Consider the following 17,227-nt stretch of genomic DNA (forward strand, 5'->3'; position numbering starts at 1 on the left):
GCACCTGCCTGCCACCCAGATGGTCAGGGTGATCAGCTGGGGGCCAGACACATGCGGAGAGGCAGCCCCAGGGCTCCTGGAAGGAAAGCTGTGCTGCCACTGCCATCATTGCAATACAACAGGAACAGGTAGCCCTCCCCCCAACCGGACACAAACAGAAAAAACAAACTGTGAACCAGCTCAGTTTTCCAGTTGAAAAATGGTGGTTTGTGGTTCATGGTTTATGGCTAACCATGAACCATCACAAAACACACTTTTTCAGATTTGTGCCCATCTATATTGCCCACTCTTTTAAAGACCTCCCCTTCCACAAAACCTATTAAACCTATCCTTACTAAATGTGGCAGGTTTATAAAGCAGGATCACCTTTATACTGCATGTCATGCTCAGAACTATTTATTACAAAAACAAAGAGGGATGAACAATAGCAGCCGAAGCTATGCAACTGCCTAAGATGGAAAGAGAACCACTCCATCGTCATTACTACTGCCTTGTTTCCTTCCTCCTGTGTCTTGCTTTATGACAAAGGCAGTGCCAACCGCAAACAGGGAGCAGACAGGTGGGCAATGGTGCTGCCATCATGAAGCAACACCTGGCATGAAAGGGGAAAGGAGTGAAGGAAGGGAGCAGAAACAGCGACAGTAAATTATGCAGCAACACTGGGGTCCTTCCAGGTGAATGGAATTTACTACACCTGTTGCTCTGCTGTGTAAGGTACCTACCTTTCTTACTGAAATGAAAATGGATGGGCAGGCTCTGCCAATAAGAACCCTTTTTTAAAAAAACCTCCATCAGGGACTCAATGCATAAGATTCTCTCATAGTCATTCTTTCAGTCTCTGTAATGCCATTTTATTTCCCCACTCTGCTGTGCCTGTTACTAACCTTTTGCTCCTCCTCTTTTGTGAATATTGATGGAGCTAGTACAGCAGTAGTTGATCTGCTGGTAGAGAAGAACTGGACAGAGAAAGATACATTGGCTGGAGCACAGCTCCTGTGAGTGCACTCGGCATTTCATCTCATATTGCCTAGATGCTCTTATTTATTTATTTTAAATTTTATATAGAATATGCCTTGATCTTAATGAGAATTTCAAGGCAATATAAATAAAAATGTTATATATTTAATGCAAAGAAATCAGTATGAAACCTGAATATTAATAACAATAGATTTGTGAGACTTAAAATTAGTTAAAATGCAATTTTTAATGTGAGATATTTTATCCTGCATTTCATTATTATTGCAGCAACTATAATGCAATGTTTGTGTGTTTGTTTATGTACCATCCCTTTAGTGCCAAAGCACTATTCTGGGCAGTTTAGAATCAGTTAAAACAAACTACACAGAAGTAAATATAACATAAATAACAAAAGCATGGTCTAAAAACTTAAACAATGGCACAACCAATTTTTGAAAAGAGGCAAGACATTCAACCGGGGTTGACATGAAAGGCCTCCTTCTTATGCAGGCAGAAAAATCTATAACAGCAAGCTTTCTACAAAATCTACCCATTTGTTTTTCTTTTCCCTGAACTCTCAATAATATACACAGCACTGCTAACGTATTCACCCATATACTGTATTTTTCTCTCTACAAGAAACATAAATTACTTTACCAAGCTAAAATCTGATGATGTAAATACAACCTAGACATCATGACAATTAAATTTAATTATCCTAATGCTGCAATCCTGTCTACCCTCGGGAGAAACTCCCATTGAACTCAGAGGGCTAACTTCTAAATAAACAAGTATAGGATTCTACTATACAACTGCTATAGTTTTGTTGATCAGAATACTTCATTGATTGTGTTGTAAGTTACATCTGACTCAACCACAAAGTCCTCAACATTGTTTAAATATTCATCAATTTCTTCCTTCTCCATCCAGCTCCCTACTGCTAGATTTAAGGTTAGCAACTGAATAGTACTAGAACTATTTTTAACTATAGAAGTTGAACAGTCTGTTTCATTCCCTGAAGTCTTGCCTTCATAGGGATTTATTAGTGAAGGTCTGTCAGCCAGCAATTCTTTTTTCAGTAGTCTTTCTTTTGACTGAAAAGAGACAAGGTATAGCAAATATGAAACATATTTTGATCCATGTACTTACATAAAATAGCCCCAAGAAGAAATTAGTGATATGAACATAATCATAGTCTGGATGGTAGAGTTTAGGATTGCAATGGTAGAGCATGTCCTGACCTCCATATAGGGGAGCAGTCTTCACCAATCCTTTACCATCCAGAAGTAATCAAATGTTTCTGGAGGCTTTCTAGTTTGGGAAAGGTTAGCCTAGAATAGTGGTTCCTAACCTTGGGTAGCCCAAGTGTTCTTGGACTGCAATTCCCAGAAGGCTCCACCCCAGGGTTTCTGGGAGTTGCAATCCAAGAACACCTGGGTTACCCAAGGTTGGGAACCACTAGCCCAGAGTGTGTGTCCAAGCAAGCTGTAGGCGCACAGGCACTATATATATGTATAATTTGGTATTTTCTCTTTTGAGGGTATATGTTGCCTGCAAAGGTACTACAGTATTTGTATCCACTGTGTGCACCTATGCTCACAGGAAAAAGGACAGTCAGTAGCCCGAAACGTGTTCCTTTGCATAGCAAATTGTGCTAGCATAGGCCCACTGAATCAATAGGGATTAGGTGAGTCACCTCCTCCATAGGTTTCATTGATTCAATAAATCATTGACTCTAACTGTGACATACTACAGTATGTTAAAATAAATTGCAGTTAGAATAAGCCCATTTGAATCAATAAAACTTACAGATGAGTTGACTCATTCATTAAGTTCATTTAAAAAATGAGAGAAAGAAAGAATACTGTATAAGCATCCCTTGTGCATTGATATGTTGATACATACATTCTAGATTATCAAGTATTTGGATATTACAGTGCAGGAGTTCAGATTAGATATTGTAATTTCTTCTATTTTCAAGAAAATCTGTCTTGTTTTCAGGCTCCTCTATTGTTAATTTATGTCCTTTCTTCTTTTTGATTTCAAGCTTTTCTAGTTTGATTGGTGGCTTCTGTAGCGGCCTTTCAGCATCGACCAACTGGAGAAATAGATATATAATTTTCATATGTAAAGGAAGTATATACTTTTAAGAGGAATATCTTATTTTACCCTGTACACAATGTGAAGAAAATAAATTGTGGTCTTTGAGCTAAATTTGAGAACAAAGTATTTAGAAAAAGAGAGTGATATTTAGGCCACAGTCCTATATGAGAGTGATATTTAGGCCTATATGAGAGTGATATTTAGGCCACAGTCCTATATAAACTGAACAGAGAGTGTCACCATTACACATATTAGAACTTGCATAAACATGAATCATGAAATTCACTACATTCTGATCAGGCTTGGATGCCAGCTTCCAGAAACCCCAGCCAGCCTGGCCAGTGGTATAGGACAGTGAGATTTTCTGTCAAAAATATCTAGAACCATAAAAATTTCCCAACTCCATCCCATATGATAAAGCAGAACAGATATATTTCTACTTTAATGTTTATAAGACATTTAGTCCTTCCTGTTTGTTAGAGGATTTTAAAAAAATTGAGTATATTATATACTATGAGAAGTACAAGCTGGATTTCAAAGGGGCAGAGGAAATTAAAAGACACCTGCTTCTTGGGAGGAAAGCAATGACAAACCTAGACAGCATCTGAGAAAGCAGAGGCATTGCCTTGCCGACAAAGGTCTGCATAGTCAAAACTATGGTTTTTCCAGCAGTGATGTATGGAAGTGAGAGCTGGACCATGAAGAAGATTGACAGCCGAAGAATTGATGTTTTGAACTGTGGTGCTGGAGGAGCCTCTTGGGAGTCTCCTGGACTGCAAAGAGAACAAACCTATCCATTTTGAAGGAAATCAACCCTGAGTGCTCACTAGAAGGAGAGATCCTGAAGCTGAGGCTCCAATACTTTGGCCATCTCAGGAGAAGACTCCCTGGAAAAGACCCCGATGCTGGGAAAGTGCGAAGGTAAGAGAAGGGGACGACAGAGGACGAGATGGTTGGACAGTGTCTTCGAAGCTACCAACATGAATTTGATCAAACTCCAGGAGGCAGTGGAAGACAGGAGGGCCTGGCGTGCTCTGGTCCATGAGGTCATAAAAAGTTGGACATGGTTGAACGACTAAACAATTGTATCAGAGGTGGGATTCAGCAGGTTTGCACCTATTCTATAGAACCGATTCCTAAATGTACTATTGATTCTTAGAACCGTTTGCTGGCCTGAGATGAATGAAGGAGGAGGGGCCAGGTGACCAGTGATGAGTGGGGGGGAGGGGGCACAATTATCTGCCTCCCTTCCTGCGCCACACTGAGCCATCTGAGGTGGGGTGTGGGTGAGAGAGATAAAGCCCTGGAAAGAGCAGAGGCGTCAATGGGGGAAAGGGGGGGAGGATGAGCCCTTGACATCACTGGAGGAAAGCCCCTGGCCTCGAGGCAGAGAGAGGGGGTGATTGACAAGGCATGAGCGCAGGACACAGAGGGAAAAAGTTTTGGGGTGAGACCGCTTCAGTCAAACACCCAACCGTCCTCATTTTACTATGATTTTTTTCAAGTTAAAGGTACCACATAAGACTGTAGCTTATGTGGCACCTTTTTAAAAAAAATCTCAGAGAATATCCAATGCATGAAGTGGTGATGGTCTCACTGATCCACGCAAGCAAGGTATGCAATAGAAAAGTCACTCACACCACAAAGAGATCAAACCTCCAAGCCTCATTTAAGAACTCTTCCTCCTGCCCCAAAACTGACAATTTCAGGAGACAAATGGCACACAAATAGCCCACTCTGTTAGAAGGAGGAAGACAGCTATCAGTATTTTAACACTACTAAGATTTACTATTCTTGAAGGCCATATATCCAGGATCAAGAAAGGAAAACACATAAACATATCAATAGATAAGGGGAATCGAAACTCTTCTCTCCAGACATTCAGGCGCATCTTGACCACAGGTCAACAGGGGGGGGCGCGCGCGCGGAGGGACTCCGAGGGGAAGGGACCATCATGAGAAGGCAGCATTCTCCAGAAAAGACATACATGAGAGCGTACTAATCAAGCATTTGTTGATATTGGTTGTTGTGGGTTTTTTGGGCTCTTTGGCCGTGTTCTGAAGGTTGTTCTTCCTGACGTTTCGCCACTCTGTGGCCAGCATCTTCAGAAGACTGGAGTGTTGAGATCGGCTTTCAAGCTTTCATTTCTGAGATTACTTTCAAGTAAGTATGCTTCTTTTCGTTCATAGGATTTTTTTAAAATATAAGAGACATGTAATTTTGCATATGATGAAATACAGATATGTAGAATGGTACTATGGTACAAGGTGCTATATTGACCAAAATGAGTACAGGACATGGCATTTCTGTGGGGAAAAAATCCTGGGTGTAAAAGGAGAAAGGAAGGCCATCCCCCAAATATCATCAGGATTGATTCCATTCTTTGCAGGAGGGGAAAAGGGACGATCCACGCGTAACCGGGAGGACAGGCAAGAGTCAAGGGAACACCCCCTTCTCTGCCCATCCAAGTTTCGGTTATGCATGCCAGGTCTGCATCCTCCTCCAGAATAAAGTCTTGGATAATCTGGGATTTGTTGGGCACAGACCTGGCATTCAACAGCACCAGATTTAGAGTGGAGGGACCACTGATCTGACTACCTCGAGACTGGCGGTTGGTCACAGTGCCAGAACAGTGAACAGCCTTCAGACATCTGTTCACTGTTCTTCTGAAATGAGTAGGAACTGTGCCATCACCATATCTCCCTCTACCCGTAATCACTCGGATGTTCAAAGGACCCCTGCTTGGGGGGGGGCAAGTCTTCCACTCCATGTCAAAGAAAAGAAAAAGAAACGACCAAAAAATATACCAAATTAATAAGAGTAAACAATACAGTGGTAACAAGGTTAACAAAATTAATCCAAACCATAACATAAAAATACACTTTTAAATTAAATAATAGTCAAATTAAACAACTTAAAAATTAAAACTTTAAAAAAGAAAGGGAATACAAACAGGTAACCACTCCCTCCAGACCACCCCCACCCCCACTTAGAAAAATAAAAAGTAAACAAGAAAAAAATAAAGCAATGGAGAAAGAAAAACAAAACAAACAACAACAAGAACACACACACACAATTTCTACCCCTCCCCAAACCACACCTAGGTGTTAGATACTGCAAGGTCCAGACCCAGTTGTCATTGTTATAGTTATAGGAAACCTTGAAATAGGCCAGTGGCTGCTCAGAATTGTTGTGGCCAAAAGCCAGGCTCATGTTGAGTTTGCTCGACTTCCAGATCTTAAAGGCTATCCTGTCGTCACAGCTAACTGAGCGTCTGCGCACAAGCACATAGGTGTCCGGTGGGAGCGCTTGGCAGACTGGATAATCACGGGAAATAATTACATTTTTTTCTAATTATATGTTCCAGCATGGTATTTATTTATTTATTTATTGAATAAATATTATGTACAGCATATGCTGCATTTCTCCCCATAGGGGACGCAAGGTGGATCACAACCACTAAAATTACAGAAAAGTTTTTAAACTACTATATAAAGATCATATTGAAAACATTCAAACATTTACTATCTTGAATAAATACAGTGTCCTGAAAGATCAATTCTGTTAGGAATCAGCTGATATACCTAGACCCCCAGCAGCAAGAGTCACATCTGCAGGGGGGAAACAGGGCCAATAAAAACAGTTGAAGATTAGTGGCATAATATATTTCAGCAATTGTTAAAGATAGTGTGTTCAATTAAAAATGGTTTGAGCTGTATCTGGCATGCTTAAATTTTAACTGCATGTCAGGATATCATCGGGGAGGGGTTTGTCTTTGTATCTTTTTGGAGAAGGAAATTTGATTTTTAAAATATCGTTTAAAGTAAAATGAACACATTTGGAGTTCCTTCAAAGGAAACATGAATAGATATGGTCATTTATCCTCTGAGATAGTCCTTGCAGGGAATGTGAGGAGAAGGGGGTGGGCAAGAGAATGGGGGTGGCTAGGAAACCCCATCTTCTGCCAGTCCCATTACAGGTATGTTTCTCTAATACAGAACTATATGTCCTAATGTTACTCCTCCTCATGTTTAGCTTCAGTATGAAGAATGAGGTATTATACTAATGGGTTCAAAAAGGGAGTGAGTTCTGGGGAACTTGAGAGAAGTGAGGTGAAGGCAATGTCACAAAGGCATTCTGGGATAGAGTTTCAGACAAAAATAAGCAACAAAGGAGGAAAGAGTGCAGTGAATTGAGGTAACAAAAGATCTTCAGAAACATATTGATTTAAATAAAGAAAGGAGTGCTCAGTTCCACAAGGAGAATCCACTGCTGGATTTTAAAATCAGCTCAATGAAGTACAATCCAGTACGTTTTCAAGAATATTTACCATGGAATCATCTGCTGTTCTATTTTTAGAAGTTGTACTTTGGTTCTTGATTAGGCCTTGCATCCGAAGCTCCTCCAGGATATCTGATGATGTTTGCCTTTTCTTTTCTAGTAAGCTTACATGTTTCTTGGGAAGACCACCTCTGATGTCTTCTGGAAAAAAAAAACATTCAAATTATCATTTTTCTTAAATAAGGAAAAAGAGTTTGCTTTATTTTACTGCTATTTTTCAGTCCCTTGTTTCACATTTTCTTTAATGCAAGTTACCAAATTCTTAAAGGGTAGGGGGAGTGGAGTAGAATCGTATGCTCTTGTTTAAATCTCTAAGGGAAAACACAGAAATGATTTTGTCCATGAGAAACTGACATGTCCACAGGTCTTTCTTTTATGCTGTGCTGGTTGATGATATACTGCACCATCAACTACGAAATCCAGCAAAATTTATATGAAATGAAGACGACCTAGAATAAGATCTCTTTTCTTGGCTAAGAACAGTCCTATTTAGCTATTATGAAACCAATTATTACTTACTACTGATGGGGGAAGCCTACTAGCCCTTGTCCCCCTCTGCTTCTGGTCTCCTTTCTCTCCTGTATCTGGAGAGCAATGAGTTGGAACAGAAGAGTCCTTGCAGTCTATGTGGACTCTTAATGTGCATAGGCATGGCTGATTTTCCATGTCCTTCATTTATGTACAGAGTCCCCACAGACAAGCATGCTCTCCTCTTCAGACTGTTTGGCCTCCATGGGTTGGAGAGCATGACACAACTTGAAGCTGAGGAGTGGGGCTAGTGAACTGTGGTAAGTGCATCTACTTTAAAACAAATCAGCAGAACTCCTGTCTAATATCTGTTTGTTTCTTCCCGGCTACGGTTTCATACATTTCTGCCCCAAACTGACTGTGCTGGCATTTTCTTTACATTTCGGTATCTATCATAATGATTTTAGATTCTTAATTATTTTAAAACATATTTACATTAGCTTGACTTTCTAAATTTATAAACTGTACTTTCATATTAGCATGCTCAGATACCCAGAACCATCAGGATAATGCCATCATCTAACAAAAAATTTAGCATCAATCATACTGCCTTCAAGACACACATTTGTCCATTCCTTTCTGTTTATTTGAAATTGTAGACCCTCTATAGATCGTAACAAGTTAGGATTCTTTTATATTTAAATATAAAGAAAAAATTTTCACCATACTTTGAAATTGTCTCCAGTTTCCTGATGTTAGGGCATACCCTAAGCTATTTCTGGGACCCATTCCGTTGAGTTCACTTTGTACCACAAAAGAACCTCTCAAATTTCATGGCATACATTTTGGTTTAAGAAGAAAAGCATACAACATGCTGCATATTTCATGCCAGCAGTATGCACGTATAGTACAATTCATAAGGTACCTCACAGGATCTTTGGCACTAGTACAGAAGACACATGGTTTAAAAGAATCCTTATCAAAAAGCTGTACTCCACAGACTTCTATCGGGATGCTCCCAGGTCAAGAGTTTAAAGACTACTGTCTGTTGCAAAATACTGTAACCCTCGTACACCAGGACAGGAAAACTTCAGTTCCTCTAAGCTTCATTTTGTTATAGAAGCTGCATAGAACTAGACTGACAAGTAATTTATTCGACATCTGCCCAGCTGTAACTGTTCCAGCCACTAACCTTGTACTGTACTTAAAAAAAACACAGGTAAAACCTAGCTGGAACAAAAAGAAAAAGAAAAAAGAAAGCATTTCAACGAATCTACTACATTTTCCCTTGGGCCACATTTTTGTTTCAGACGTAGTATTGGGACCAAAAAGAGAGAGGACTCATTCTTTTCTTGTTATCAACACAAATGTAAGACATTAACAATCCACACCTGTAATCTGTTCATTATTTTCTTCTTTAGCTGATGAGAACTTTTCTGTACTAACTTCTGGCAAACTTCTTTGACATGAACCATCTTTGTTTCTTGACTGACCTTGCGATATAAGGCTAATTGTTCCAAGAGATGCAGTCTCTTCAGCCTAAAAACAACACTTACATTTAATTGTTTTGCTAATAGATGCAAACTGATACTTTAAATATTGCTACAGTACATTTCACTGTAGTTAGGATGACTGTGGACAGATAATCTGTGTACCTGCTCACATTTGCTACCCATGTACCATTGGCTGATGGACATCAAAGCCCATGCTCTCTCTCCTTGAGGTTTTTGAACTTTAATTTGGGCATGGACTGGATAGACTTTCAGACTGCCCTCCATAAAGTGGAACGTATTTTCCAAGATCATAGCTATTTTGCCCTGTCTTGCTTTTTATCTAATCATTCTTTGTTTGATTTGTATTACGAACCCCCAAATTTGCTGTCTCCATAACCCTGTGGCATATATTTGCAATACCTTTGTGATGCTTTGCATTACAGACACAAAGTATACTTCCAGTAACGAAGTATATTGGGATGTATCTTGTTTTAGGAGATAAATTGCAATCTTTTGAGGTGCTTTGGGGAGCTATGTGGGGACACAAAAATAGATGTTGAGACCACAGAAAGCCCACAAGTTGCACGATTCCTACTTTGATCTAGAGAGGATCAAAGGTTACGTATCCATGATCTAAGTAACAATCTACATCCTATCATGTGCAGAAACAATTTGTTGCATATATTGTTAACTACCACCCTTGTTGTACATGTATTCTGCTGTGTTTTTCCTGGATTATAGTTTGCAGTTTTAACCTATTCTGTGCTATCGTCTAGGAGTTTTTCCAGAAGGGCAGCTCATAATACTACACATTTGTTGTTGTTCAACTGTAAGCTATATGCAGACTTGTAACTGGAGTTGCTTCCAGACAGACATTGTCCAGCTGTTGTTCCATCTTTCCTTCCTACTTGGATTTCTGTGGTCATGGATGGCCTCTTCCAGAAGAAAAGGGGGAATAGCTGTGCTGCGTCTTTTGATATGTAATGCTAGGAGCCATCTATTCAGAAGCAATTTCAAACTCCTCAGACAAATGTTTGAAGCAATATATGTTCTATACAGTGCCCAGCATTCTGTTGGTGCTGAAGAAATGTTAACCAACAGCTGCAATCGTTCTTACACTTGTTCACAGCATGACTTCCATGGAAGTGAAATTATATCTCTTTATCCAGAAGCCATCCAAGACATTTCACACTGTGTTGCAAGATAATGTCTCTCCCCATTCTTTTCACAGAATCTGATCAGACTGGAGGTCAAACTATATATTACAGATACCCATCATTAGAAGCAGGAAATCTGTTAGGGTTTGGCAAAGTGATTCAGGCAGACATTCAAGACTGAGCAACTATATTTGGAAATGAAGTCCATCTTTATGTCCAAAGACTAATCACAAAACAAAGCAAGTGAATTTGGGAGGTATGAGAATATCCTGAAGTGACCATCAGTCACCCTTACCACTTAAGGAATCCCTTCTTCTAATCTCACCTGTCTCTGGTTTATAGTTTTGCCCTGTTGGTTGAATTGCACTTTAGCAGCAGAGTGAGACGGTGCCCTCCATCACCTCTAAGGGTGGCAGTCTTGCATAGGAGGCACATTGAAGGCTGCATGGCACAGATAAGAATTGTGACTAATTCCTTGCCACCATTCCTTGTGTCTTACCATCTGCCACCTGGAAAAAACCATCTTGGCCTACTTAATAGTATATTATTATATTGACTACTGCTAATTTTCAGAAAAGGAATGGTGAGGGTTCTTCACTGGAACAAGTAGACCGTCAAGTTCACATTTTTTCCCTTGGAGTATGCCACATGGGTGATGATGACACAGTGTAGCATTTCTGAGACCTACTGTATTTTTCTGTGTGTAAGACGAGACTTTTTACTTAAATAATTGGACCAAAAATTGAGGGTCGTTTTATACAGGGCAGGCAGCCGCTTTCCCTGCCTTTTGCAAAGCTACAGAGTAAAGCAGCCGTGAAAGGGCAGCACACTCACACCCCTTTGATCCTGAAAGCAGCCATGAAAGGACATCAGGATCAAAGGGGGCGTGCACGTGCTGCCCTTTCATGGCTGCATTAACCATTTCCTAAGTTCCACAGGGCTTAGAAAGTGGGAAAGGCAGCCGGGAAAGGGCGCGAGGATCAAAGGGGCGCAAGCACACTGCCCTTTCATGGCTGCATTAGCCATTTCCTAAGCTCCACAGGGCTTAGAAAGCGGGAAAGGCAGCCGGGAAAGGGCGTGAGGATCAAAGGGGCGCATCAGCATGCACACTGCCCTCAAATTTCCTAATTTTGGTGTTAGAAAAGGGGGGGTCGTCTTATACTTTTGATCCTCTTGTAAACGGAAAAATACAGTATATTTTCTGACTCCATTCTCACATACTTTTCAGGCTTCTACTTGGCAATATAACAAGTATTAGAGAACTGGGATATGCCCAGTATAAGGATGTTCAGAATTGGGGGATATGGATTTAAGATTATGGTTTACACACACATATGCGTTACCTATTGTTATATACTCCAGGCGGCAGTTTAACATGACTTCAAGCAGATGCAACAAAAGGACCCATCTGTGAAGTGATTCAGGATCTGTCCTCTAGTCTTTAAAGTATTCTTCAAAAAAATAAGAACCTGTGAGAAAAACCCTTTAGTGATCCTTCATGGCCTGAAATTTCCTCCACTTTTGTTAGATACTCATTGGCTGTGGAGAAAGGACAGAATGATGTCCAAAGCTATTCTAGATTGACTTGAACACCAATTGAAGACCAAACATCATAGAGTATTTAGCTGGAGATAGGTTGGAAACAATCTGGAGGACCGAAAGGGTTTGTGAGAATGAGACACAAGATTACAAAGGCACCACCATTCTCCAATAATCTCTTATCTGAAGGAAACTAAACCTTGTGGCACTGACCTTAGAAAATTTCAGCTTATAGAGCTAGAGAACACCTAACAGTAGATTACCTGATTTTGAGCTTCTCTGTCATGATGTGGATTCTTGAGTGGTGATCCCTCAACAGTTACCCTGCTGGAAGTGTTGCAGCCCATGGTGTAGTAAGTGCTTGCTTTTTGAAAGCAGAACAGCCAGCTCTGACTCCTGTTCTTCATAGAAACCATGCAGGCATTGCAGCATCACTATGGACTTAAGCTGTTGCCAAGGCCTGTTGCTACAATACATTGCACGCAGAAAAGAGCTTTTGTCTAAGGTCTAGCACAGTGTAGCACTCAGCATCCTAGCCTAAGTGACGGTGTCCAAGCATGAACCATTGTCTTGGGCCTGATGTGGACAACAGAATGACACTTTCAAACAAAGTGGTGAATTATGCATGGCTCCTAGCTAGCCCAGTTAAGGACAGAAAACACATTCCGGTCCTGGTTTTTCTCACATTTTATCCAGATGCATTGTCTTGGTTACAGCAAACAAACAAAGCATTTTAAAATACGATATCATTGGATACTCCAAAGGAAATGGCTGTTTTGGTTTATCTATACTAGCGGAGAAGGTGTGTCTGTGTCAGAGCAATAGCTCCAAGACCAAGAAACCTAAATGCCTGAAATTTGGCATGAATGTTAAGGAGACCCCGGCGGGAGTGGAGCTTCTGTGATCTGAAAACACCTTAGTTTTTCCTAATTTTTAAAGTGCCATGTGTTTGAAACTTGGAGCAACATCTTCAGTTATTAGGTGGCCAAGCTCCTTAAATAATGTGTAGTTTTGCAATGAATTCAAACTCACAAAGGCATAGAGGCAGGCACAGAGTTCAAGGCCTGTCACCGATCCAAGCTGCAGTGAAACATTGTTCATAGGTAGGGTGTGGGATGACTCTACCCTCAAGCAGCTGTAAGGATAAACCACAACAAAGATTCCAACAGCTAGGGCTTCAGGTAGATGTCCCAGCTCTGACAGGTGCATAACTTTGCCTGAATATATTAATTTGAAGACTGATCTATGACAGTAACATAAGATGTGCCTCTGTCTGTGAGAGCCATAATTCCAAAATCATGCAACCCATGCCTAAAAGTTGAAATGTGCTAAAGCGACCCTAGGAAAATGTATCTGAGGGTTATTTTAAAATTAATGAATTATTAACTAAATAAACTACATCCATATACTGTATTTGTTTCTATAGAATCTGAGCATCAGCTCTTCTCTCTCTTCTGTCCTTTAGCTCCAATCCTAAAGATTCAGACAAACCAAAAGCAGATATCCCTCTCATCTCCATTACTCAGGTTGATCTAGAAAAAGCAGTGCAATGAATGAATAAAACAATGAGAGCTAATCCCACACTCTTATCCAGCCCTCAATACAAGTATTTTCAGAAAGAAAGGACTTGCTACACATCTTAAGGCATGAGTGGGCAGATATTAGATTAGAATGTACTGCTACATCAATGGGAGTCTTGGAGTAGATTACTGAGAATTTTTGACTCCCACTTCTTTAATGATGTCAACAGCAAAATACTTCCCTCTTACCAGACAATTATTCAGCTGAATATTCAGCAGTTATACTGCTGGAACTAAGTAACAGAGGGTAACCAAGAATGGTTTTTTTATATGAATGGTGTATGATGTTGATTCAGTTCTGGAACTGAAAATGTCTGGTCTCAAAACACTCACCCTCCCTCCCTCTCCACAAGGATCTACAAGTAGATCTTGGGATTCTGCTAAAAATGAACTATAACTATCATACATTAACACACACACTCATTGTAGGAAGCATTAGCAGTACTTCAGGAGGGACTGCTATTTCTGCATATAAATAAGCATTAACACCCATTCTATAGCTTCATCTCTCTCTTTTTTTTCATAAGGAAAGAGGACCAACTTGGGTCACTTGAGATGCATATCCCATGTGGATGCAAGGCCCACACCAAATGGCACACTGGGCCTCTACTTGACCTTAATTGACCCTATTTAACCCACTCCAGCCTGCTCCAAATGAAGCCGTGTAGACAAGCCCGCTTCAATGTGTATGACATTGAGGTAGCAATTTCTTATTACAATACTGTACTGTACTTCATATTGTGCATATATACTAAAAACCAGTAGAGGGCAACAATATCTCAATATAGAAAAGCAGCCAAAGCAGCCTTACTGTATTGCTCATTTCATCTTGTTTGTTTTACTGTAATACATAACAAAGCATAATGTTTAAAAGCATGTAACGTAATTCGTTCTATACTCATTGGGTTTTTTTAATACGTATACAAAAGCGCACCTGCCTGAATGCTTAAAAGCATATTTCAACCCTCTCCACTGATTGAAATCAATGTACAGTCTCATCGTCAAAAGTATAAGACTCATCAGGAGATATTTGCTACATCAGGGTTTGGAGAGCAGATTCCTGATTTCTAAGTCAGATTGTCAAATCCAGTTGTGATCAAATGTGGCAAGTGTTTTGCTGCCTGATGCTTATGAGTTAACTGATTTACACATTCAGGGCATTATATGGAGTTTGAATACAAGCATCTTGTGCAGCCAGGGATTCTCTGCTGGTCATTTCTTTTCTTGCCTTGGATAGAATCCGCTCTCCTATGAGGTGAGGTGCCAGTACATTTCCTGCCTCAGTTGTCAGAATGGGAAGGACAACACATACCACAGAAACTCCCCTGCTGGCCAGTTTCTGTAACTGCCTCCTTGCTATATCACTATGGTATGTGCTCCAGAGTGCCTTGTCGACTTCGCTGTACAACTGCTGGAAATATGGGCACAGGCAGTCTCCACAGATGCCTCCCTGAAAGCATCTGGCTGTAAGGAACAAGCCCTCTCTTTGTGGTCAGCTTTCTGCTGCCAGGGTGGTTCACAAGAGAACCCATCTGCCTTGTTTCTTGCTTGGGAATGGGGTTGTCCTCGGAGAAAAATATTGAAGTGGTGGAAACAATGGCGGGACTGGCAGCAGATTTGAAGTGGTGTTGAAGTTTGTGCCCAGTGGTCCTTAGTAAAACTTTAAGGCTGCTAGCAATGTGGCCACTAGGCTGCCACCTAGAGAAAATGGTGCTCTGCATAAGGCATGCCTTGAATACCCTTCTCTGCATCTTCCATGTTTAAGACTTGCTTTAAAAACTGCACCTGGAGCCCATGTCTCAGCTTTAATATGTGCACATGGTTTATCCCTATCATTAATCATCATCATCACTATCACCATCATTATCATCTCAGAACTGTAAAGGTTAGAACTGCAGAGTATTATCATCATCTTAGAACTGCAGATCCATAGATCTGTATGGATCATTGAGTCCAGTCCCTATCAAGGAGACACAGTAGAGAATTGAACTCCCAACTTCTGACTCTGCAGACAGATGCCCAAGCCACTGAGCTACCCACATTTGCATGCAGACTCAGGAGGCAATGTAGGATGAGACATTTTCTCTTGTCATTTCTCCCCAAGGAGGTCTTGCTCCAGAACACATAATGAGACTCCAGCACAGTGGATATAATAAAGCCCTGCTCTATTCACATTTAGCACATACCAGGGAATATTCGCTGAAAGAGCTGCACTGGTAGGAACTGGTCCAGCTCTGACTTGAGTTATATAGGCTGAAATCCTTTTTGTAGCATAAGCTCAGTCATAGCTTTCTGCCAGTTCCTCTCTGATAAACAGAGCACCCCTGCTGCCATTCTTAGGGTTACACATGCCCATGACCCAAGTCAGCCATTTGTGGATCAATGTTAGATCATGGGGGCTGGGACCCTGCAACCAATTACATACTTACACCTGCATGTGATAAAATTCTCCAGCACTCTACTATTCTTGAATGGAGGTCTTCCATAAGCTGGAGCAAATCTCAGGTCTCTACCCAAGGACTATCAACTCAATAGAAGATTAAGATCTAGAATATTGCTCTCAGGGGAAATGTCCATTTATGTACTGGGCACTCAAATTACTTTTACAAAATGTGGTCCCTATTTGTTATTCATTAACTATACAAATACAAATGAGAAGCTTACATTCTCCTTCCATGTATCCTTGATCTCTGAAAATAATTAATGTATGAATTTGAGGCTCTGCTAATTGATAGCCTTCTGTATCTTGGTGCATTTGCCCTCTATATGTTAATGAATTGTTGATTATTTGTTATTGGTTCACTTTTTAAAGCAGAGCAAAGCTTTGGGCTACATCGAAGTCTAGTGCTACCCAGAATAGATCTGCTGATATGAATGTGCCATTTAGTCACATTTAGTTCACAGAGAGTGAATATGTCCTGTTGATTTCAATAGATCTACTCTAGACAAGACTATAGTTTTGGTCCAGACTCCTGAGCAGAGATTGGCTAAATTCATTTTGGAACATAACTCCCAAGTCAGACCCTTCAACTCAAAATAATGTCTATACTTTGCTGGATAATTCTTTAAGTTCTCCAAATAACTCATTTTCCAAGCTCTGCTACTGAGTCAGTTTTGTACATCTTCATTTGCTGCTTCCTTCATTGAAAAGTTGTTCATCTTTGTGGGAAGATTTTTTGTTTGGTTTGGTTTGTTTGTTTGTTTTTTGCATGACTTCAGTTTTCCACTCAGCACTAAAGCTTCTAATCAGAGGAAGGACTTGAACTTGTCTTTCTCTTAGCTTAGACTACTTGGCATTGTGGATATGGAGACAGAAATGAGTATTTCTCCATGTGCACCAGTTTCTCAGAACTCCCTGGAACTGACATAGGTCCTGATTTCTGAATAATATCTGAAATCAGAATATGTTCTGAGTTTGGAAAAGTGGAAGAGAGATAGTATGTGCACACACGTATGCCTACTTTAATGGGAGAGACACACACGTGTGTGTGTGTGTGTGTGTGAGAGAGAGAGAGAAAGAGTGAGAGAGTGAGTGAAAAAATGAGATAGCATGCACTGTGACATGAAAACACCAAAACAAAAACAAACT

The 17,227-nt window shown here is 40.4% G+C and overlaps 1 protein-coding gene across 3 annotated transcripts; it reads right to left on the minus strand.

Annotated features, from left to right (window-relative positions):
* Positions 1 to 1,185: 1,185 nt before the first annotated feature.
* On the minus strand, positions 1,186 to 13,584 carry STMND1 (stathmin domain containing 1). Of its 3 annotated transcripts, none has more exons than XM_020812221.3 (4): positions 12,322 to 13,584; positions 9,261 to 9,408; positions 7,391 to 7,539; positions 1,186 to 2,051 (listed from the first exon to the last, which is right to left on the minus strand). In XM_020812221.3, the coding sequence occupies exons 1-4, from the start codon at positions 12,472 to 12,474 to the stop codon at positions 1,788 to 1,790; spliced, it is 714 nt and encodes a 237-aa protein (XP_020667880.3). In that variant the 5' UTR covers positions 12,475 to 13,584; the 3' UTR covers positions 1,186 to 1,787. The 3 variants fall into 3 exon arrangements, with proteins under 3 accessions (XP_020667880.3, XP_020667879.3, XP_020667881.3); XM_020812220.3 differs by having other exon boundaries at positions 7,391 to 7,542; XM_020812222.3 differs by lacking the exon at positions 1,186 to 2,051 and adding an exon at positions 2,821 to 3,055 and having other exon boundaries at positions 7,391 to 7,542.
* Between the last annotated feature and the right edge of the window lie 3,643 nt (positions 13,585 to 17,227).

The sequence above is a fragment of the Pogona vitticeps genome, chromosome 4 (genome assembly GCF_051106095.1).
Source record: "Pogona vitticeps strain Pit_001003342236 chromosome 4, PviZW2.1, whole genome shotgun sequence".
NCBI classification, from domain to species: Eukaryota; Metazoa; Chordata; class Lepidosauria; order Squamata; family Agamidae; genus Pogona; species Pogona vitticeps.

What these genes read in the sequence shown, in the direction of transcription:
- STMND1 (XM_020812220.3), bottom strand. Translation starts at nt 12,474, where the DNA reads ATGGTTTCTATGAAGAACAGGAGTCAGAGCTGGCTGTTCTGCTTTCAA. An exon ending in AAATAATGAACAGATTACAG is followed by an intron (nt 7,543 to 9,260) that starts GTGTGGATTGTT and finishes TTTTTTTTCCAG; the next exon opens with AAGACATCAGAGGTGGTCTT. An exon ending in GAACAGCAGATGATTCCATG is followed by an intron (nt 2,052 to 7,390) that starts GTAAATATTCTT and finishes GTCTCTTTTCAG; the next exon opens with TCAAAAGAAAGACTACTGAA.